This window comes from Ilyonectria robusta (genome assembly GCF_021365365.1).
Source record: "Ilyonectria robusta strain PMI_751 chromosome Unknown BGZ61scaffold_86, whole genome shotgun sequence".
NCBI classification, from domain to species: Eukaryota; Fungi; Ascomycota; class Sordariomycetes; order Hypocreales; family Nectriaceae; genus Ilyonectria; species Ilyonectria robusta.
In genome coordinates, this window is record NW_025764520.1 from 21,713 (window position 1) to 45,114 (window position 23,402).

At 45.6% G+C, this 23,402-nt stretch overlaps 6 protein-coding genes across 6 annotated transcripts; 3 read left to right on the top strand and 3 right to left on the bottom strand.

Moving 5' to 3' along the window:
- Positions 1 to 3,902: 3,902 nt before the first annotated feature.
- BGZ61DRAFT_318981 (thaumatin) lies at positions 3,903 to 4,483 on the top strand (the record flags this gene model as incomplete). The annotated part of the gene is made up of 2 exons (XM_046238909.1): positions 3,903 to 4,077; positions 4,125 to 4,483. Coding segments are annotated over 2 exons (534 nt in total), but the record flags the coding sequence as incomplete, so codon positions are not given.
- A 1,096-nt stretch (positions 4,484 to 5,579) lies between these two features.
- Positions 5,580 to 6,109, bottom strand: BGZ61DRAFT_375253 (histone-fold-containing protein; the record flags this gene model as incomplete). Its single annotated transcript, XM_046242391.1, has 3 exons — positions 5,580 to 5,654; positions 5,716 to 5,868; positions 5,918 to 6,109. The coding sequence occupies 3 exons, from the start codon at positions 6,107 to 6,109 to the stop codon at positions 5,580 to 5,582; spliced, it is 420 nt and encodes a 139-aa protein (XP_046093597.1).
- Positions 6,110 to 6,695: 586 nt separating this feature from the next.
- BGZ61DRAFT_500930 (glycoside hydrolase superfamily) lies at positions 6,696 to 7,902 on the top strand (the record flags this gene model as incomplete). Its single annotated transcript, XM_046251632.1, has 4 exons — positions 6,696 to 6,795; positions 6,849 to 6,918; positions 7,028 to 7,153; positions 7,206 to 7,902. The coding sequence occupies 4 exons, from the start codon at positions 6,696 to 6,698 to the stop codon at positions 7,900 to 7,902; spliced, it is 993 nt and encodes a 330-aa protein (XP_046093598.1).
- A 6,702-nt stretch (positions 7,903 to 14,604) lies between these two features.
- Positions 14,605 to 15,216, bottom strand: BGZ61DRAFT_487656 (uncharacterized protein; the record flags this gene model as incomplete). Its single annotated transcript, XM_046250003.1, has 2 exons — positions 14,605 to 14,967; positions 15,061 to 15,216. The coding sequence occupies 2 exons, from the start codon at positions 15,214 to 15,216 to the stop codon at positions 14,605 to 14,607; spliced, it is 519 nt and encodes a 172-aa protein (XP_046093599.1).
- Positions 15,217 to 17,986: 2,770 nt separating this feature from the next.
- BGZ61DRAFT_542016 (uncharacterized protein) lies at positions 17,987 to 18,445 on the bottom strand (the record flags this gene model as incomplete). The annotated part of the gene is made up of 1 exon (XM_046255121.1): positions 17,987 to 18,445. One exon carries the CDS (start codon positions 18,443 to 18,445, stop codon positions 17,987 to 17,989), a length of 459 nt encoding a protein of 152 aa, XP_046093600.1.
- Positions 18,446 to 19,984: 1,539 nt separating this feature from the next.
- BGZ61DRAFT_469064 (uncharacterized protein) lies at positions 19,985 to 21,289 on the top strand. Its single transcript, XM_046247919.1, has one exon. The coding sequence runs from the start codon at positions 20,411 to 20,413 to the stop codon at positions 20,882 to 20,884; it is 474 nt and encodes a 157-aa protein (XP_046093601.1). The 5' UTR covers positions 19,985 to 20,410; the 3' UTR covers positions 20,885 to 21,289.
- Positions 21,290 to 23,402: the final 2,113 nt, after the last annotated feature.

The following is a 23,402-nucleotide window of genomic DNA, read 5'->3' on the forward strand; positions in this document are numbered from 1 at the left end:
TCAATAATTGACTCTGAGGAGCTGCTTTGATGCCTTCTGATTCGTCTCTCAAGGTATTCAGACTGAGACCCGGCCTCAAGTACTGTCTTTGGGGTCTTTGAAGCCCAAGGGGTCGAGGGCTCGGCCTCCTCCTCAACCGGCGTTGGAGTCCGTAGCTGCACATCAAGCTTTGAAACCACACTTTCTGGGTCGAGAGGAACAAGCCCGGCTCCTTTAAAGGCTGATCTGATATTCTTTTCTGTTATAGTAGCTTGAAATGCGGCATAAAAGGCCGGGAAGAACTCAGTCTTTGAAATGTGGGTTATAGAGCATCTGATTAAATGCTCTATTTCTCGACCATAAGCCTTCTTGAGCAGCCCAAAGCACCCGACGTCAAGTGGCTGAAGTAGATGGGATGAATGAGGCGGCATACAGAGCGTGATAATCTTATTTTCCTCGCAATATCTCTCGAAGTCGATAGAATGGTGGCTTTCGTGCCCGTCGAGGATCAGAAGACGATAGCGACTATTTGATCGCTTAGTAGTATGCCGGTCGAAGTGCTTTAGCCACTCAAGGCCTATCTTATTATCGGTCCAGCCATTTTGGGATATTGTAATAGCCCAATTGCCTGGGAGGTTGCTTTCTCGGTACCAGTTGGCGAGGTGATATTGGCCCGCACCTATGATGAATGGCTGGATTGCTTGGCCTTCTGCATTGATCGCCTGGATTACTGTAATCCATTCCCGGTTTCCAGGCTGCACTGATTTCGGTCTTCCACGCCTTTCTGCGCCTGTAACGACCATTCCGCTTGCAATCATACCCATAAGGAAGCCAGTCTCATCAAAGTTCCAGATATCATCTATCGGATGCCGTACTTTGCGATTGTATTCTCTACGAGCCGGAACTAATTGCGAATAATAGTTGGATCTTCGCATTTAGCCCTCTGATAGTCGTATTTACGAAAAAAACGCGTCTTGAGCTCTGGTTGTCGCCTGACGAAGTTAGAAGCCCAGCGCTTGCCGACAGGTGACGCGTCGCGGTCAGCAAGCAGTCGGTTAGCCATTTCTTCAACACCACGCAGTCGCGGGGGAAACCCTCGTGAATCTAGGTCGAGAATGAACTGAATAATGATCTGTTCCTCTAGATCAGATAGCTTGCGTGATTTAGGGACCCAATCGCGTCGAGACTGCATGCCTTTCTGGCGGCGACCTAGCTTTTTATTGCAGACTTGGTATATTAATGCAGCGCGTCGGATGCTTAATTTCGGGTCATTTTGAAGGGCATTAAGAGCAAGAAGGATATTAGCCTCTTTATTGAATTGAGACATGTTTAGTGGTTGAGGATCAATTGATTAAATGGAAGAAAGAGAAATTGAGGGATTTTTGGGACATATGCTTGTCTGGGACATAAGCTTATCATGTACGTTAACTTTAGAACTTAGTTATAATATATTTTATTCTAAATTACCTCTATTTAAAAACCTAATAATAAATATCTTCAATAATAATATTCTTATTATTATAGATAGACTTATAAAATTTTCCTATTTTATCTCATACTAGAAATTAATAGATATAGAGCAGTTTATCTATATCTTTCTATATAATATTATTAGTATTTATAGACTACTCTTAGAAATACTCTCTAATAAAGAACTTTTATTTACTTTTAAGTTTTAATAAAGACTAATATAGTAATATTATAACTAGAATTAAACTACTAACTTACTATAGTATAATATACTATATAATTATTATTTCTAAAATAATAAGAATTATATTATAGCTAAAGTTTCTATTTATTATAGTAAGTATATATATTATAGCTATAGTTATAATAGTATAGTATTATTATATAAATTCTTTTTGTAGTTTTTCCTTTAGTTATTTTTTACTAATAGATATATTTAATAAGTTTTTATTATAGAAAAAGAAAAAGAAATTTAAAAAAGATAAAATAAGTAATATACTTTTTAAGATTTCTAATTATATAGCTGCTTTATAAGTAGAAATAGCTACTATAGCTAGTTATCTATTTTATATTTATAAAGATTTATAGTAAGATATTTAATTAGTAATTTGAAGTAGTTAAATATAGTTAATAAAGACTTAATAGTAATAATAGACTAAATAGCTATAGGTAGTATTTAGTATAGAATATATAAATAGTAGGAGTTTTAAACAATATTAATTAGTCTTCTTTAAATTTAAGTAATAATTTTATAAATATTACTTTCTTAATTAATTCTTCTTTATTTAGTATTATTAATAACATTCCTTTAGAAGGTACTATATATAAATAAGACTTTTAGCTAGTTTCTATTAGTTATTACTCTTAAAGTAGTCTTTTTATTTACTAAGATAATAAATCTATCTATTAATTTATTTTTTATTAATAATAATTTCTAATATAAATTCCTTTAGTAATTTAACTTCTATTTTTAGTTTATTTTTAATCTATACTTATATTTTTTACTATCTCAAGAAGTAAGATATATAAAATAGAGTAAATTCTAACTTTTAGTAGTAGGTTTAATATATAGTTATTTTCTGATATTTTCTTAATAATATTATAAAATCTAATATACTTATAGTTTAGTTTTTTATATTTTTATTTAGTTAAAAAAACTTTTTATACTTAAATAGTATTATAACTTATACAGTATTATAGCAGACTGAGCCCTATAGTAGCTATTATCTATACCTATAATTATAAGTATTATAATTATAAACTTACCTTTTAGCCTTATGGCCTCTTAGTGTAATATAAAGTGTAGATTATTATATTAAGCTGCCATTTTTACTACAAAAAAGGTCAAATAGTAATAATATTAAGATTGTTATATCTATATAGATTAAGTTTATAACTTAGTATATTTCTAAGATTAAGAATAAACTATTTAGTAATAAAATAGCTAAAAAAAAAAGCAAAATATAATGTAGACTGTAAATTATAGAGAATTTAACTACAATTAGACTTTTAATTACTATTTAAATAATAAGAATACATTAGAAATTGCGATTAGAGATACTTAAATTACTATACTAAAGTTATCATAGTAGATATAGAATCTAAATTAATTAATTAACTTTAATACTATCTATAGATAAAAATAATCTAAATTAAAATATATAATAATTCCAATTTGTAGTTATATAATCGTCTCTTTACTTTTTTAATTTACCTTCTACTTAACATTATATTATATTAGTAAAGTAATAAAAGGCAGTTATATATGTAATATAATTACGGATTCTATTACCCCCTCTCCAAGGGATAGAGGAGGGCCTTTACGGCACGCTTAGTCAGCCCCTAGGTAATAAGTCTCTTTATAAGTCTGGCTTTCTCTTATTATTCCCGCTTACACGCTCTCCTCTCTAGTATAGAAAGGTAGCTTACGTAGTCCTACTATGTAATGGAATAGACAGATTAGTCTGTGCTTGGGCCTTCAGCCCTAAGCACATGTCATGTCCTCGGCTTGTCACCTTTCTGACAGCTATGGTCCTTAGTAAGCTGCTCCACTAGCAGATGTCTCTTGTAAGATATGTGTTCTAAAACTCGCTGCTAAAATCAGATATTAGACACATCTAATGTCTAATACCACATGGCGTGAGATCTGACGTACCGGCCCGATGGGCATATTTTACGGATGCTATATTATAGTTCGGCATTTCTAGGTTGTGATCATGGCAAGTCTATTGTTAGTTGGTCGGTGTCAAGTTTTCTCGATACTACGAGCGACTCTTTATGCATTGATGTGTTGTCTCGTTACTAGCCAACATATCACTTTTAATATCGTAAACAACTGCAGCGACCAGAGCATATGGCCCGCTCTAACCGGCAACACGTCTTTAATCGGGTCTCCCAACCCTTTGACCAGTTCATCGCCTCTCTTCCCGAAGCAATCCATCCAAACTTTTCCTATCCCATTGCCCTGGTCAGGCAGGATATGGGCTCGTCAATTTTGTGCTTCTGACGGAACTAACTGCTTAATAGGTGATTGCTCCGAGTCGACTTGCTGGGGTCATTCATCGCAAAATACTTCTCTTTTCGAGATTACGGCATCCGATCTTCAGGTGGTCTACGATGTCAGCCTTGGTACGATTCGCCAGCATGTTGACGTATCAGGCTCCTGACAATACTAGTGGACGGTTTCACCATGGGTATCACCGGTATGCCGACGAACAAGAATTGTGAGACGATTTCCTGTCAGGTCCCCCCTTATCTTGGGTTCGGGGAAAGCGGCAAGCCGCTGTGCCCCGAGTCCAACATACGATCTTTCCAGAAGCACGGAAACTTGTCTCAGGCCTATGCTTGTCTATCAGATTGTTCACTCTACGGCCTTGGGCAGTACTGCTGCTCCGACGAGTTTGAGACGCCAGGTGCTTGCGAGCCGAGTAGTCAATGGTTCAAAGCTGCATGTCCCGATGCGTACAATTTTGCGTTTGATGATTCTGTTTTGAGACACTGCGAATTGACCGACTTTACTATTGTTTTTGGTTGCCCAACTTAGAAGAAGAGCAAGCAGCGATGAATAGACCATTTCTGGGGAAAGAGTGACTATTATGCCTCCTCGACTAGTATGTCGAGCACTTTTCTTAGTTTGGCTAGCATCTATTATTACCCAGCTCTTACTAGCCGCTTGACAAGAAAACTAGTACAGGGGACAGCTAGATCTTTGATGGATTATCGCGAATAAATGTGAATCGCGTTCGATATGGACGTAGTATAGAGTCGTCTTAATATCACTTAGCCTTCTGAGATGTCGGAGCGTGTGAGGAGAATATCTACAGAATCCTTAGTCTGAACTGGCCCTGCTCGTGCGAACAGTGAGATATTTGTCTCTCAAGCCTCCGCAGGGCGTATCCTCCGCAAAGGTCATGCAGCTTGACTTAGTAGTCGATTGAAGAAAAAGTTTATATTACTGGGGTCATCTCACATCATAAGCTCCTCGACCTTTCGCCAGCCGGGCTGCTTGGTAAGTGTTTCACTTTCTATCACTGGTTTTGCAGTCACTCCTTCTTGTAAGACTCCTATGTAGCGATGAGCATAGATTATATGTGAACTAGACTAAATGCAAAGGTAGATTGCGTTTGGTAAGTCATATGCAGCTAGGCGACGGCTCACGGGTTGCGCCTGTATCATGAAGTTGCAGCCCTTACGGTTTCGCTCAATCGCTAGCCAGCATCTCTTGTTCATTTCCACTCAGATTTCCTCTTTCTTTCTTCTTTTTCTACTGTGACATAATGGACCCGTCTTTCAATCCGTTCCTACGATGCATCTCATGTGGCTTATTGCTATTTTTACACCATAGATTGTTTTTGCAAATGATGGATAAGGATGCATCGCTTTTGTTTGTTGTTTCTCTATATTGCTATGCCGTAACCAAGGAGAAATCTGGCGCTGAGATTCGATACAGTACTCCCTACCAAGTTTGATCCAGCTATGAGCCAGCACGCCGTACCGTCGCACCAGGCTGGGAACGTCTGTCGATAGAGGAAAAGGATGAAGGAACTCGCACGAATTTTAGTTAAGCAGACGTGGAATCAAGAACACCCGACATCACCGCAGCTGCTGCGATTACTCTGAATAGTAAACCCTCAGCTGGTTTTTCTGATCGAGAACGAAGGATGTAAACCTCCTGAAGTCAAGCGCCGGGCAAGTTCGATATCTTTCTGTAGGGGAAGAGTTTTCATCAGGGTCAGATCAGCTTACTTTGCCATCGATTCAAGGTACCTTTTGGATGGTTACGCGCTTGGCATGAATGGCACAAAGGTTGGCTTCTTCGAATAGAGTTGCAAGATAGCACTCTGCACTTTCCTGTAGAGCTCCGATAGCTGCGCTCTGGAAACGGACGGGAGACTTGACAAACAGAGCTATCTCTTTAATCTGTGAAGTGTCTGAGCAATTGTGGCGACGAGTGTGGGCATTCTCATACTAAGCGTTGGAAAGCCAACCTCGGGATTAGGAGATCTGTGCTCTGTTGGAATTTTCTTATCTCCCGTAGAGATACGGTACCTGGTTTGTAGCGGTATTTTCTAGTTGCTTCCAGGTTACGAATATTCTTGAAATCTTTTCTCGGTGCTTGCCCTCTAGACGATATCTGAAAAGTTTGCTTGATTCGAGCCATAAACGACTGATGCATCCAGATTTTGGAATTTTATACTGCTTGATATCTTACGCTCATAGAAGAACCTGTCATCGTCCATCATATGCGTATACGTACACCTACGAGATAGAAACGTAAGAACACATGCACAAGGACTTACTTGGCTCGTCTTTTCGTCAGTCCGAACTTACAGCCTCTGTACCTCAAGCGTTATTAAAGATTCAGTACTATACCCCTGATAGCAAGTCGTCATCAAGTTTCCAGGTATAGCTGCTTGAAGGGAGTCGATAAAGAATGCAGATAAATTGAAGGCTCCGATCAGCTACTGTAGGGTCTACTTTATGTACCTATTATGTCATCAGTGCTTGCTATTCTCTCACAGACTCGAAGCGTCAAGCTCTTCCTGTAGTCAAACTCTCCAACCTTAGTCATGTGAACTTCCCATACTCGAATGCAGTCACCGAGTACAGTGATTGTAATTCATACACAATTACTTCCAGTCCTATATGTGTTTGGAAAGATAAGTGTCACTGAGATTACATTGCATTCGTCGATATAGCACACGAAACTAGGTATTTGAACCGACCTCCACGCGTTCTTGATCTTCATGCGACATGTGTCTTTGCTCTTCGCGCTCGCAGCCCTTCCATTTCACGCCCGAGCGGGTTATCAATTGAATTCTTCACGAAATGTGGCTGTCTACTGGGGTAAGTTAAATGAGATATGCGGCTTGATCATGGTTATAACGGGCCTGAACCAGGGCAAAACTCCTTTGCCCAAAGTAGCGGTTCCGTCTCTCAGCAACGCCTTTCATACTATTGCTCGAGTAGGTATGTCTCTGTCAAAAAAGGTGACCAGGCGTTAACAAATGGTACAGATCCACACATCGACGTAAGTTTGTGTGCACAGCTCGAGGGGCAGAAGTCTACTAATTCTGAGAGAGAAGATTATACCACTTGCTTTTTTGAATGGAATGGGCCCCCTATCACTGAACTTGGCGAATGCCGGCAACAAATGTTCCCCTTTCTCCGACAATCCCAAACTCTTACAATGTCCCCAAGTCGAGTGAGTCTCCTAAGACATCGCGGCATGCTTGAATGCTTATTCTCTTCTGAAGGCAAGATATCATTACCTGCCAACAGGTCTACGGCAAGACTATCTTACTGTCCATAGGTGGCGCCACATACAGTCAAGGGGGTTTCCAAACTGCCGAAGAAGCATTTAATGCTGCTCATGCAGTTTGGGAGATGTTTGGCCCTGTTTCCCCCAGCAGCTCCGGTAGTCGTCCATTCGGTTCCGCAGTAATTGATGGATTCGACTTTGACATCGAGAGTCCGGTCAGTAACATGCCCGTCTTCGGAAGCGAGCTAAGAAGACTTATGGATCGAAGCACGGCTGCGAGTGGAAAACGCTTTTATCTCTCGGCAGCTCCGCAGTGTCCGTTTCCTGACATGTTTAACCAGGAGCTTCTGGGTGCTGTAGAGTTCGATGTCGTCATGATCCAATTTTACAATAATTACTGTGGCGTCGACTCCTTCGCTCAAGGTTCCGCAACACAGATCAGTTTCAACCTTGATGTTTGGGACAACTGGGCACGCAACAGTTCTCCCAAGTCGAACACCAAGGTCATGGTTGGTATTCCAGCGGCCCCAGGTGCTGCTGGTAGGGGATTTGTAGAGGGTGCTCAACTGAAGGAGGTGATTCGTTTCAGCAAAAGATTTCCGAGTTTTGGCGGAGTGATGATGTGGGACATGTCGCAGCTCTACGGTAAAACCGGTTTCCTTGAAGAGATTAACACAGATCTGAACACTTGAGTTACTACCACTTCTAATAGAGATAGATTGGGATTTATTAGGGTGTATTAGTTCTTAAATCGACTTTTAATAATGATAAAGCTTGCTTTCTTCTTGTAGTATGATATAATAGTAGAGTTTAAGAGTTTAACTATTTAATAAATTATACTATTTAAGTTAATTTTCCAATAACGTACTCCACTAGTGAGTGCAATACTCAGTTTTACTCCTTAAATCGCGATTTTTAAACCTTTTTTAAAATTTCAATCTAAGCCTAAAATACCTAATATTTTAAAAATAAGCTAGCTATATTAAAATCTATTTAGGAAATAATCCTTAAAAATCCTAGGCAGCTAGAACCTAGGTAAATACAAAAAGTGGGTCTAAAGGACCCACTTTTCCAGTCTACCTAGGCTCCTAAGGGGTAGAATTTCTAGGAATTATTTTCTATATAGCCTTTTTATTAAATAGCTTATTTTAAAAATCTTAGCTGTTTTAGGCTCAGATTAAATTTTTTAAAAAAGGTTTAAAAATCGCGATTTAAGGTGTAAAACTGAGCGTTCCACTTACTAGTGGATTACGTTATAAAAAGTACTACTATTCTAATACTACTATAATAATATAAAATAGCTATACTATCTATAGCTTAAACAAATTAAAAAATATTATATAATATTAATATAAATAACGTATGTGATAAGCGAGTGGGCCAGACAAGTGAGTGCACCAAAGCAGTTTTACACCTTAAAATGCAAATTTTAAAAAATTTCTTAAAAATTTAAATTAAGCTTAAAATATATATAATTTAAGAAATAAGTCTATTAATTCAATTATAATAATAATAAATTTTCCTATATTATTAAAAAAACTTTTTATAAAGTTATTTAAGAAAATCTTATTCACACTGTTTTTTTTTCTTATTTTTATTTTTAAAAAGCTAAATTAATTTTTTTAAATTCTAGGAAAAAATGTTATCTTATAACTTTCTTATTGAAATATCTAAATTTAATTCCCTAAAACTCCTAGAATTATATGGCTAATTTTACAACTCTCTCCTGTAAAAATTCTTCCTGACTAGCGGCTGTTAGCACTAGTGTGGAAAATTTTGCCGGCCCACCAAAATTTGGCTGCTACAGCAGTTGGTGCCCTTCGGGCACTAACACCGCAATAAAGGAAGGATTGAGAGAGTTGACTTCCTTTACGCAGCAGCCACGGCCACAGCCCAAGGGCTCCGGCCATGATCGGAGCCTGCTGCCCTGACCAGCTGGGCAGCTAAGATAGCAGCAGACCCACAGCACGGCTTGCGGGGGCCAAACGACACCGCTGTGGCTCTTATACATGCTGTAATGCTGGTTCAGACCTCGCAGCAGGTATAGCTATTGCAGCCAGCCAACAGCAGTCACGACACCAGCTTCAATCTAGGTGGGCGTCGACCTCTGCCCTGATCTTTACGACTCGGCACTTAGGTATATAAGGCTATTAGTCTTAGTACCTGCTTGGGCCTCCGGGCCTGAGCTGCCTTGGCCTCCAGGCCTCGGCACCTAGGTGCGTAAGGCCACCGCGTCTTAGCACCGCTTAGACCTCCGGGCCTAAGCTGCCCTGACCTCTGTGTCTCGGCACGTAGGTGCATAAGGCCACCGCGTCTTAGCACCTGCCTTGGCCTCCGGGCCTAGGCTACTATGACCTCTGGGTCTTAGATGCCTCGATCTACGGATCTTGGCTGTGAATCCAGGTCTACAAGAGGTCACAGAATCGGGCTACTTGTAGGCATCAGGGTTCTGGCTTGATGGCCCTGATCAATGGATGCTAGCTGCAGTGGTTTTTCCCTCTATGAGTTCCCGCGAGGTTTTCCCATCTGCAGTTATTCCTATCATACGGATCTCGATTTCTGGAGGTTTTGAATGCCGGCAGGCAGGAATATGAATACTGGAGAATTCCAAGCTGGTTAATAAACATGGGTATGCTGACACCTGCCCTGAAAATCCGCTGACGGATATCGGGCTCGAAATAATAGGTCAAATAGGGCCGCCTAATTGCTAGATGGAAGAGGAAGAAGGGTTGCAGTCTGGGACTGTAGGCCCGAGCCATAGGCCAGTAGTGCCTACAGCTCTGGCCCCGGGTTATTGTACTTAGGTCTCTTCTGTTGTTGACACCAGCCTAGCACGTCATCTTGCCCCTAGGGGATTCTGTAGACATCTCTAGTAGATATCTTCATGACGGTAATAATACAACAACAACAACATATGGCTAATTTTAGGAAATTGAAAATTATGACTTTTAGCTGTACAGTATAAGTGGTGCACTTACTTGTCTGGCCCACTCGCTTATCATCTACGTTAATATTATATTTAAAATTTAAAATTAATATATTATTTACCCCTACTATTTTGTTGGTGGGAGATGCACTTAGTGCGGACAGGGCCGGCGACAGCAAGAGTCCAAGATACCCTATAGCTTGGGTCAAGAGGAGGTCCAGCAGCTAAGACCAGCAGAGGGATTTTGGTAAGAAGGAAAAGGCAAGCATCTGATCAGATACTTCTGAAGGCAATAAGATAGAAAAGAGCAGGAAGGAAGGGATAAGAGCTGCTGCGACAGCTGGTCAATCGGCAAATTAACGATAAGGACTGTCTTGAAAGGTTCAAAATTGAAAGAGGAAAAAGGCATGCCCTTCCTACTAGAGGCCGAGCTGTTCCTTTAAGTAGTAGCTAGGCCAGCAGGCTAGTCCTACTGTTATTAGACTCCAAAGTGCCGGTCAGCACCATCACACTATATACAGTAGCATTTTAGCACCCCCTTAAGAAAAGCAGCTAATATACCATAGAAAACCCCCAAAAGAGAAAAACCAGCCTATTAACCGCCTCTATCTAATATATAAGATTATACAATCAGGCCTGCAGTACTACCCTATCGGGCCTGCTCCAGTTGCTTACCCCACCCACTACTGCCTACCTCTTTATCAGACTTATCTTATTCTTATTCTTATCCTCCTCCTTGTCTGCCCTCTTCTTCCCTTCTTTTTCTTTTTTAACTTCAGCCTCTTTTTACTATAAAGATATAACTAAAAGGGCTAGAACTGGCTTTACAATAGACTTAAGATATTTAAGTACCCTACTGATATAGGTAATTCTGCTAGCTAACTTAGCAAGCTAGTTAGATAATAATTCTATAGTAAAAGCTATAGGAGCAGTATAAGTATATGTTAAGAGTATCTAACTTTTAGTCTTCTAGATTTTATTTTTAAGCTTTTAGAACTTTATCTTCTGTGTGAACGGCCTCTAGTAGCTGGATTCCAGCTATCTAGTCCAGGATGCTATTTACATCAAAGATGAAGAAGAAAGAAAGAAGTTCCCAAATGCCCCTGAGCTGTGGAACGATTTCCCGTCCCTGGCGCGCACGAGCCTCGTACGTCTTGCGGCACAGCCGCAAGAATATGGGCCCTGGCCCGTGACATTCTGAAATAATTGTATTAATATTAGACTTAGTCTAGGAGAGATATAAATCTATATTAATTTTACTATTTTTATATAGAAGAGTAATTATTAATATTTAGGTATTAATAACTATAGTAAATAGTAAAGTAATATATATCTTTATACTATTAGTATATTAAACTTAACTTAGAAAAGTTATAGAAAACCTACTAAATTAATCTTAATAAAGATCTACTAAGCAATTTTTATATATCTATATAATATATATAGAATAAAAGATTAAAATAAGCTAGCTTAAAACCTCTAAAAGTATTCTTCTTAATTCTCTTTTTTTTATCTATAAATAGTTACAGAAAACCTACTAAATTTAATATAAATATATATTAAGATTACTAGTTAAGTTTAATTGAATATAATGTTAATCTTATGAAAAGAACTAAATTTAAAAATATTTTTAAAAATAGCAATATATACTAACGTACATGATAAGCGAGTCGGAAATACAAGCGAGTCGGAAAAAATCCCACACTATTAAGATAAAAACTTTAATAAAAACACAACAACGCCTTAAATCAATTAAAACTAATCGTTATCCTCTTCTTCAGAAGTCTCAATTATAATCTGACAGGTCCTTACATTATGACCGGCCTTTCCACAAGTTCCACAGCGCCTTTCCCTCAGCATCGCCGACCTCCCTCGACCACCACTTCTCGACGATTCAGCTACTACCTGCGCATCAATATCTCTCTGATCCATTTCATCCCTCCCCTCATCTAGAGTCATCTTCCCTCCTTTACGTAGGCGGGTTCTTTTCGCTCTGCGCCGCTTGCTAAGAGTCTCATTTGCCTGTCGAAGGATCTGGACCTCAGACTTCAATAGGGCGTTCTGATGCATTATTGCCTTCGTTCCCTTTGAAAGTGACTTAAGCGCCTCAAGAATTGATGCTGGAGAGCTGCTCTGATGCCTTCTCATTCGTCTTTCGAGGTATTCAGATTGAGAGCTAGCCTCAAGCACAGTCTTTGGGGTCTTCGAGACCCAAGGGTCGGGGAGGCTGATCTCCTCCCTCACCGGTGTTGGAGTCCGTAGCTGCACATCAAGCTTCGATATGACATTTTCTGGGTTCAAGGGAACAAGCCCGGCCCCTCGAAAACCTCCCTCAATATTACTCCTTGTCATAGCAGCTTCGTAGGCAGCGTAGAAGGCTGAGAAGAACTCGGTCTTCGAAACGTGAGTTATGGAGCATCTGATCAATTGCTCAATTTCTCGACCATAGGCTATTTTAAGCGGCCCAAAGCACCCGACATCAAGAGGCTGGAGCAGATGAGATGAATGAGGCGGCATACAAAGCGTAATAATGTGGTTCTCTTCACAATATTTCTCAAAGTCGACGGAGTGGTGACTTTCGTGCCCATCGAGGATTAGAAGACGATAGCGACCGGTCGATCGATTCTTTGTATGCTGATTAAAGTGCTTGAGCCACTCAAGGCCTGTCTCATTATCGGTCCAGCCATTTGGAGTTGTTGCAATAGCCCAATCACCCGGGAGGTTGCTTTCTTGGTACCAGCTAGCGAGGTGATATTGGCCCGCAACCACGATGAACGGCTGGATCGCCCAGCCTTCCGCATTGATCGCCTGAATGACCGTAACCCATTCCCGGTTTCCAGGCTGGACTGATTTCGGATTTCCACGCCTTTCTGCGCCTGTGACGACCATTCCGCTTGCAATTATGCCCATCATAAAGCCAGTCTCATCAAAGTTGTAGATATCGGCTAGGTCGATGCCATATTTCGCGATTGTGTTCTCCACGAGCCGGAACCAATTGCGAATAATAGTTGGATCTTCGCATTTAGCCCTCTGATAATCGTATTTACGAAAAAAACGCGTCTTGAGCTCTGGTTGTCGCCTGACGAAGTTAGAAGCCCAGCGCTTGCCGACAGGTGACGCGTCGCGGTCAGCGAGCAGTCGGTTGGCCATTTCTTCAACACCACGCAGTCGCGGGGGAAATCCTCGCGAATCCAGGTCGAGAATGAATTGAACAATGATCTGTTCCTCGAGATCGGTTAGTCGACGCGAATTAGGGATAATATCGCCTCGAGAAGGTTTGCCATGATGTCGGTCATAGAGGGTACTAGGCGGGACTTTATATATCCTTGCAGTAGGGTAGACGCGTAATTTTGGATCATTTTGAAGAGCCTGAAGGGCAAGGATGATATTTGCCTCTTTGCTTGACTGTGACATATTTGGTGGTTGAGAAATAATTGATTAAATAAAAAGAAGGAAAGTTGAGGAATTTTTTCCGACTCGCTTGTATTTCCGACTCGCTTGTATTTCCGACTCGCTTATCATGTACGTTACTATAGAAGATCGAAGTCCCTGTTCTAAGCCTCTCCCCACACTCCGATTAAGACACAAACGTAACAGGTCGCAACTACGTCGATTGGTCTTATCCACTTTATAAGGTTCGCCGATGAGTGTCAGAATACTGTAATACTAGACCACGAACAGTTGGCAGTGCATAGTTGAACGATATGACAATTTTAAGTGAGCTCCACATAGCGAGTCATCATTATTCCTCCTTTCTCAAACCCACTCCTACTGTAAGTCGGAGTAGATCCTTCCCGTTTCAGCTCTCGGATACAAAGATTAGATCCCAGTGATCAGGCATATACGACATCTCTGCTAGCGTTAGAGGGATTATGGCGAAATACAGTGAACCTATCCGGGATATAGACTACATGCGTCCGGTATAGCTGTCTCAACAGGCGGTATTGCGACAGTCGCCCGCATAAGTGCGTCGCTGCCCAAGTTCGGACCCGGCCAGAGCGCCTAGTGTGACGCGATAAAGACGCGACGAAGCCGTGGTCTGTGCTTGGGTACGCCTTAACACCAGTGTACGTGTGGCGAGGTACGTACGCGCCCCGGTTCTCTGGCCGTGACTTCTCCTTGTCGGCAACTCTGTATCGGCTGATCGTAATGCATTCTCGCACACCTTCGGTGGGCATATGAGACGGCATGTCACACTGAATGGATAGGAGAACGATGATAATGATGAAAGCTCTTGATTTCTAGCTAAGGGACGGGCTTAGAGCCCGTCTTTTATACATGATGAAGACGGCTGCTGCCGGAAGCGGCAGTCCGTCGCCGCCGCACAGGGGCCGGCGATGTGGTCTGAGTAACAAGAGAAAGAAAGAAAAGTCGCGTTGTCTAGGAAAGCCGGAAATGAGGTTATTATGCGTCTCAGAATGACCCCGAAATGTGATAGTTATCGTCGGGGAGCCCTAATGATCAATAATTATGACCCAAGACTAACAAGCCATGTATCTTTTCCATTCTTAAGTTCCGGTTGCTTCTGAAGACCCTCAAAATAGCAATATCGAGAGTCCATTTCCTCGACAATTTCTTTGACTATTAAAAGAATCTCTCCTAGAGACCCGCTTGTCGTTAATTTCCATATACTTAAGGTACCAGTAGCATTTTTTTCATGTATCTCTTCTTCATTGGTGCCTTCATCGGTGTCTTCTTCTTCATCGTTGTCTTCTTCATCAGTGTCTTCTTCTTCATCAGTGTCTTCTTCTTCATCAGTATCTTCTTCTTCATCGATGTCTTCATCAGTATCTAGTTCAAAAAGAATATAAACTGGCTCTTTGAATACTTCCTGCTTTAGATTTGCTTTACCAAAGCAACAAACTATGCCAGGGTCGCTACCATCTGCACGTGGAATTCAATAAGAGGCCGCCGAGGTAATAACCTTCTTAAGGTTCCGTCCAATTGGAGTTTTCGAATACCCATCTATAGCTTTTGGGCTATATTCGATAGTTGCAACTTTTTCCATGGCATCCTGCACCGGGTATGTAGAGCACCAACTAATATTTCGAAGAAGTTCGGTACACTGTTTATGGGCCATACTGTGATTATACAGTATACACCTGTTATATAGTTAGTTAATTGACTAATTGACTAATTGACTAATTGACTAATTGACTAATTGACTAATTGACTAATTGACTAATTGACTAATTGACTAATTGACTAATTGACTAATTGACTAATTGACTAATTGACTAATTGACTAATTGACTAATTGACTAACTAATTGAGCACATGATACAGAGTAAGCTAGATGGCGAAAATGGGCTTACAGATAAAGACATCGCCGAAGTCAACCAATGTACCACCCGCACAGTACGCCACATCCGATCGAACATGCTTCTCTTCGGAGCAACGAAAGCCCCCTCGAACGGCGTCGGTCGACCTAAAACAATTTCTCCTCTCATGATGACTGCATTGCGTGCCGAACTCACCGTCACCTCTTGTATGAATATCCGTGAAATGGTCACCTTCCTTCATAAGGAGTTTGACGTCATTGTATCAGAGTCTGCCATTAGCCGAGCTCTGAAAGAGGCGAAATGGTCTCACAAGGTGGCAAACGTTATTGCCAAGGAGCGCAACGAGGAGCTACGAGAGGAACATATCTACGAAAGATCCTTTTACTACTCCTATCAGATGGTTTTCGTAGACGAGTCTGGAAGCGATAGAAGTATCGGGACTAGAAACAAAGTCTGGGCTCCTGTTGGGGTCACGCCTGCTCAAGTTAAGCATTTCCACCGTGGACAGAGACTCCAAATCCTGCCTGCCTATACCCAAGAGGGTGTTATTCATTTCCGAGTATATGATGGATCAACCGATGCTGAAATCTTTGAGGGTTTTATTGAGGAACTCTTGCCGTACTGTGGCAAATGGCCTGGCCCAAGATCCGTCCTGATCATGGACAATGCATCGTTTCACCACACGGAGAAAGTAACGCAGATGTGTCGAGATGCGGGCGTCGTATTGCTTTACCTTCCACCCTACTCTCCTGACTTTAACCCCATCGAGCGATTCTTTGGGGAACTCAAAAACTACATTAGAATGGTGTGGCAAGATCAGGTGAACCTCATTCAGCGAGATTTTCAGCTCTTCTTGGAAGAGTGCGTGGACGTGGTCGGCAGCCGAAAAGCCAGCGCGGAGGGTCATTTTCGCTGGGCTGGGGTTGGTATCGAGGAACCACCAGAATAAAATAGAGGCTCCGTACTTCTACAACGCAATAATATATTGATCAACGAAGGCTTCTATGTCCCGAACCCAGCGGCGCGCCACGCCCTCTAACACCCCGTGGTCTATGTAAAACTGTGCATCATTGTCTTCATGAATAAGCTCAAGATCAAGGCCCCTTTCCAGCGAAAGGTCACGAGCCAGCTCGTAGTGGCTTTTTGGTTCCGTTCCGCTAACTTTTGAGCACTGCCACCTACAGTATGCCTCGACTGCATTGTCTCGCAGTCCAGGTACGCTGAACGAGGAGGACCTGGAAGATGACCCATCTGACAAACTCGGGGTAGATCTGTTTGAGCCATCTGCCGTTGCCTGGCCAGCATACGCTGGGATATAATTATTAATAACCATAGGCGCTGGACTGCCTGCTGGTTCGGAGCACGAGTCTTGTCTCTTGCGCTTACGATTTGCATGTTGTTGTTCCTCGGCAACAAGCTGCGTGCGAATGTCTTCTGGGACATCATCATGTGTGTCGAGCTTACCACCCCCCTGTACGAGCCTGACGAGGGTTCTCAAGTGATGGCCTAAGAGTTTGTAATGCTTCTTGGTCCCGAGATCCTGCCAGCAGTATGGTCCACGGTCGCACGGAGGTCCGGGGCATTTTATCACTCGGAAAACATGCTTCCAGGATGCAGGTACATCCAAAACAGCCTGCTCTGCATTGGATCGGATGTCCTGATCGGCAAGCCGAGGACCAGTAACCCTCTTCCAGTGGTGCCCGTAGTGCTGTCGCTCTCCACATAGTCGAATGAGATGTTGATCTTCTGTCACATTTTGGGGTCATATCCTAGACAACGTGACTTTCCTTTCTTTCTCCTGTTATCTCAGACCACATCGCCGGCCCTGTGACCACGATCCCGGTCCCCGGGACCCACAGGGCCCCGGCCCCTGTGCGGCGGCGACGGACTGCCGCCTCCGGCAGCAGCCGTCTTCATCATGTATAAAAGACGGGCTCTAGGCCCGTCCCTTAGCTAGAAATGAAGAGCTTTCATCATCATCATTGTGATCCTATCCATTCAGTGTGACATCTTCAGCCTCTTCCCGATGCGAAGTAGGTGGCTCCATGCATGCAGTTGTTTCTCTACGATTGGCCAATCGATTCCCAGCTCTTTGAAACGCTTGGTTATACAGGAGAGGCAAGCCGGTCGCGGCTTGCGCAAAGAGCCTTGAGGAACGAAGGTTGGCTATGGCAGTTTCAAGGTCAGTTGAGATGTGTTCGATGGAGACGTAAACGTCAAGTGCAAATATTGGCCTTGAATTGGGTGATGTTAGTGACATATGTATCTACGGGAGATGGGGTCCTTTCAAGGGTATGCTGGATGTAGGAAGAGAGGGGCCATGAGACACAATGCAAGATTGAAAATGTCGTGCAATGGAGACGCAACCTTGCGTCTGCAGAATCATGTATCCATCATGATCAAATGACCAGCTTGCCTCTGTAAGGTATGTGTGGGAAAAGACAGAAGGCACCGAGTTGCGGGCGATTCCGGGCGCGGGCAATTTTGGGAGGGAGTATCAAAGGGCAAAGTGGAAGATTCACAAGACGGTCTGCATGTCCAAGGATGGGCGATGTGGGCGAGGAGCATTTACGTACTTTGGGGGATACTGATGGCGGGCACTGGTGGATGGACAACAGATATCTCAATCTCTAGACCATCTCGTTGTTTAACCTTCCAGGTCAGGACGTACGGGTGAACACGACCGTTCATGAAGAACCATTGCTCAGTCCATTCTGATGCAACGACTTGTTGATTGTAGATGGAGAGGTTGAGGCTGAAGAAGATGCAGCTGGAGTGGTTGTCGGGGTCTGACCGAAGTTGCGCATACTCGGGGGTCAAAATCCAGGACGGGGCAGGTAGGAAGACCCTCGCCAATGCCTCTGCGTTGAGCCCCTTAATGCGATGCTGGTCCTGATAGGCAAATCTGGACGGGCAGTCTGGCTGGACGAAAAGCATCATAGACATATCACTGCCTGCGTTTGTCTGGCTCTCGAGGGGTTTGCGAGGGTTCGAGGGGCCAGTGGGGAAGGAAGCGGGAGGAGACATGATACACTGGAGTAGTGGTTGCCAGAAATGAGCCAGGGATACCCGAGACGAACGTTGGAGGTAATAGGATGGTAGATGCTGCGGCAGGGAAGAGCAGAATAGGAAGTGAGCGAGGTGATGATGGCTTGGTCTCTATAGATATAGATACAGGGGTAGTTCTCGGGAGACACAGCATCTGGGGTGCGGGGTTCGGTAGATCAGAGCCCAGACGACGGTCCGGGGAAGCTTCAGGTTTCAAGTAGATGAAGAATGCGGGGTTTGGATGATAATCGAGGCCGATCTGGCGCCAGAGACGTCATCAAAAGTGATGTATGTCCAATGTCAGACGTGAGATATGACTGTAGCGGATGAAGTAGTGTCTTTTTCTGTGAAGCAGGTGAATGAAGGCGAAGTGCCGACATGGAATCAGCTGATATCGGGGTAGCAACGGTTTCAGCTTGAGTGTGTCACCGACTTGCAGGATGGGAGTTGCGGCGCTCGACAAAGGGCAACGTCGGCAGTTGAGCAAGAGTCTGGGTTGTAGGCATACAGGAAGGGTTGTAGGTGGTTAAGGGGACGATTAGCGGACCGCTCGGATACTGCAGGAACCAATGCCGTATTAAGGAGCATAATCACCATCATCCAGAAGCGAAATCGTGCAACTAAAGAGAGTCCGACGCGGAAGCCTTGTGACCTACCGTCCGCCTGGAGTCATCGATGTCGAGAAGGCAGCAGCAGGATGAATAGTCTTGTGGCCAAGCCAAATGAAAGAGTTGCTCGCGCGGGAGCCTGCTCACGGTCAGTAGGGGATGGAGTCGACGGGAATGATGTAAGTGTGTCGGAGAGGGGACAGGGAGATGACACGGTAGGGAGCGGAGTAGATGTGGTAGCGGCTGCGGAAACCGAGCACAGCGCACGACGCGAGAGATTCGGACGTTTGTCAACATACGAGTCACCGGCAAACGCAGCATCAAAATTCCGGCCGATTCTATCCAAGCAACCCGTGGTTGAAGAGACCGTATGGAGACAGCATGCGGAAGCAATTGCAAGGTTGTTACCCAAGAGACCTCTGCGAGGTGGTCTGCGTCCAAACAGATCACGGAAGTCTCATGATACGGCCAACAGTGGAGGTTCCGCGCAACATCAGCCACCGAGTCAGCTTCAAAGTCAACACCGGAGAGACGAGGCTATGGATTCGAGGCAGCCTCGGCGGCAGGGAAAGAGAAACTGCAATAGCAGTCGAGATGAGCCTCCGAGGAAACAAATTCGAGCCGGAACCCGAAGGCAAAGGAGAAGGGAACTGCAGGCCGAAGACCTGGCGAGCGTGTTGCGCTTCTTGGAGGAGGACTTTGCCGTGAAGGAGAGACTGTCCAACGAGCAGACGTGGTGCACGCCAGTACCGCACGAGAGAAAGGTGTCGACCGTGCGAGATTTTTACCAGGCGTTCCACGATGCGAGCACCTTGCCGATACGGACCTGCATGCTGTGCTACCGTAAGCGGACGGGAAAAGAGTCGTTGAGAGGGCCTTTGTCTGGCTGAAGAAGAACAATCCACACTATGCTGAGATCGAGATCGACGCGGCGGAGATGGAGAGCTGGGGTGCGCCGCTACACGGGGTGCCGTCGTTGGTGTACGATCGCATGGAGCGAAATGAGCCGTCGGCGTGGGAGAAGACACGAACGGCGCAAGTTGTGCCGCCCGTGGAGCGGGCCATGGAAGATCGAGGAGATCATGGCTCTGCTCAACGAGGGACAAGACGCGACGGGCGGCCAGGCTCAGGGAGCCGGGGGAGACGAAGAAGACGAGGTCCCGGGTGGAAGTGACGTTATGCCCGATCATGCTGCGAAAGCGATCAATGAGGTGACCTCCTCTGGCATGTTTGCGCTGGACGGACCGCCGGATGTAGAGGACGTCGAGAAATTGCGCTTTGCTTGCGACGCCGTCGGGGGGGAAGGTGCTGGTGATGGCAGTGCGAGGGCACGGTGATGGCTGTGAGCCGTACATCCAAGTTTCGCGTGGCGACGAATTTGCCGATTCGTTTGAGACCTCGTTCTTCGCTAAGACGTTCCCCACCCTGTTCCCATTTGGAGTTGGAGGGCCACGATTGGTTGAAGAGGCCATACTCGGAGCGGGAAAGGCCACCGATTTGCGAGGTAGGACTGTTGAAGCAGAGACGGTCAACGAACGAGGGGCGCTTCATGTTCATGGACTGCTCTGGCTGCACGGAAACGCGCATCTGGCTTCGATGCTCGCCGACACCGACGCCAAGGACCAAGCGGCATACCGAGATCGCATCATCCAATATGTCGACAGTCTTTTCCGAGGTATGTTTTTTGGGGAGAGGGGGCAAGAGGTCGACCGTAAACCGTCCCTTATCAGTCGAGCGCGACGAAGCTGACGACCAAGGCAGGATCTGGACCAGGAAGGTTTCTGTGCAATTCAGGCAGAGCGATCGGTGACATCGGACATATCGCAGCAGCTGCACGACGACCAGCGATTTTCAGCCTCATTTGACGACGAAGCCAATTTCTGTGCCGGTGCAACACAGATCCACACCCATAGCCCTACGTGTGTCAAGTACTCGCTGGCCAAAAAGGGGCCGAAGAGCGGCCTGTGTCGTTTCAAGGCGCCATGGAGACTAGTCGAGAAGACGGAATTCATGGCGGACGGAGTGCTACGGATTCGGAGGTCGCACAGCATGGTGAATCGGTGGAATAAGGCCGTGGCCGTGGGGCTCCGACACAACCACGACATCTCTTTTATTGCCACGCAGCGCAAGACCATGGCCCTCGTCTATTATGTCACGAATTACGCGACCAAGGTAGAGGACCCGGTGTGGAAGCGCGCAGCCGCCGCGGCAGAACTCTTACCTGTCAGAGAAGGAGCCGGAACTGCCGACAGCGGGGAGGCTCGTGGGGACAATGATGCCGGTGACGATGGCAGCCAGAACAAGACGCGACAGTTCTTGATGAAGGTGGCGAACCGCGTGTTTACGGAGCGGCCGTTATCGCAGGTCGAGGTCGTCGCGGACCTCCTGGGATGCTCGACTGAATTGACGAACAGCAGTGCCTGGGCGTTCCTGAACGTGTCGTTGCTCTACTGGCAGGTCTTCCGACAATGGCAGCATCTCCGACAAGAAAGCGGCGGAGCAACCGCAGACGGTTCCGTGGACGAGCCAATACTTGTTGAAGAAGCAGGCCAAAGAATTTGTCGGGTCGAGGCATATCGTCACCGGGGAGATGTCCTGCGAGGGCTGTGTCTCTACGACTATGCGTCCCTGGTCAGGCTCAAGCGCAACGACAGGGACGAGAGGCCCGCCACCTGGGGAGAGGTACCATTCGAGAGCGGGTGGGCTCCAGGAAGACGTTGGGTGCAGGTGCTCAGACGGCTGGGCAAGCAAGCCACTGTCTGCCTCGACGGGTATTTAAGCAAGGATTTCGACGAAGACGAGGAAGGGTCGTGCTATCGGAGGTGCGTCTGACGCTGACGGAGCAGGAAGGCCGTGTTAAAGAGGCTAACTTCGACGTTGAAGGGCAGCTGTGCAGCACCTTGCGCTGTTCGTGCCGTGGGAGTCTTTCTTGAGCGAAGCAAGCGGCGACATCAATAGAATTTGGGCGCAGGCACGAGTGGAGCTAACTCCGAGAATATCATGTCTCGTCGACAGCGTGCAACTGCTCCGACGGTCGGCCGAAGATGCAAAACGTGACGCCAAGCAATGGGCAGCCTCATCCGGCGACGGTGACTTCACGGGCGTATATGGCGACGAGGATGGCGTGGGGGAGGCGGGTGAAGAGCCCACATCTGCTTACCGGGCAGACAGCACCGGAAACACAATGCGACTGATTGACGTCGTCAGAAGTGCAATCGAAGCGAGCCAAATCACGGCCGGCTCACAGGAGCTCACGACAATGATGCAGCAACTCTGCCGCTTTCAGCAATCGGCCCTGTCCTCGTGTGGTGAGCTCCAGGGCACCATAATACCCGAACTGGGGCCAAGACGGATAAACACGCCCGGGAGCAAATTATCTGGGGCCGCCATACCACCGCAGGATCAGATTAGGGCTATAAAGTCGTAGCAAATCTGTGCGTCCAAGGAGAGGGAGAAGATGATACAGGGCATACAAAGCGTGGCCGTGACGCAGGTGACTGATCTCTGCGCGGCCGTGCGGAGTGTGCACACTGGCTTCGGAGAAGAGGACATCCAAATGACGGCGACGGACTCCGAGGAGACGGAAGCGAGAGCAAGCGCCGGAATGGAAATCCACTTTGGTGCCTCGACCTCCTTCCTCGAGGCGGGCAAGGCCCTGGTAGCGCGGCTCACGCTGAACAAGAGGCAGGCGATCGCCTTCCTCATCATTTGCCGCCAGCTCGATCTGATACGACGCAGCGAGAAAGGCGACGTCGGTCAGCTCTGCCAGTTCGTCGGTGGAGAGGGCGGAACTGGCAAGACACGAGTCATCGAGGCACTCGTCGAGCTCTTCGCGGCAAAGGGCCTTTCGAACCGTCTACTAATAACGGCGACGTCAGGTACCGCAGCAGCGCGGATCAACGGCATCACGATCCACTCTGCTTGCGGGTTCTCGAAAGATCATGCGGCAGGCGCGAACATGGCCAAAGATCTCGACGGTGTGCGCCTGCCGAAATAGGCAGAGCGATTTGTCCATGGCCAGTCTCGGATGGACTGACAGGAGAAAGACGTGCTAGTCATCGACGAAGTGAGCATGCTGGGAGCTCGGACGCTACACGCGGCGAACGAGCAGCTCTGCCGGCTCCGCGGATCGCAGCAGGACTTTGGCGGGATCCCCATCGTCCTTTTCTGCGGAGACTTCCACCAATTCCGTCCCGTACAGGAGAGATCGATCCTCCTTCCAAGTGTGGCCGTCTCGTGGGACGAAGACAACTCGTTCAAGGCCGAGCAACGGCACCAGCACGACAAGGCGCACGCGCTGTAGAAGAAGTTCACGACGGTCATCATGC

What these genes read in the sequence shown, in the direction of transcription:
- BGZ61DRAFT_469064 (XM_046247919.1), top strand. Translation starts at nt 20,411, where the DNA reads ATGGCTGTGAGCCGTACATCCAAGTTTCGCGTGGCGACGAATTTGCCG.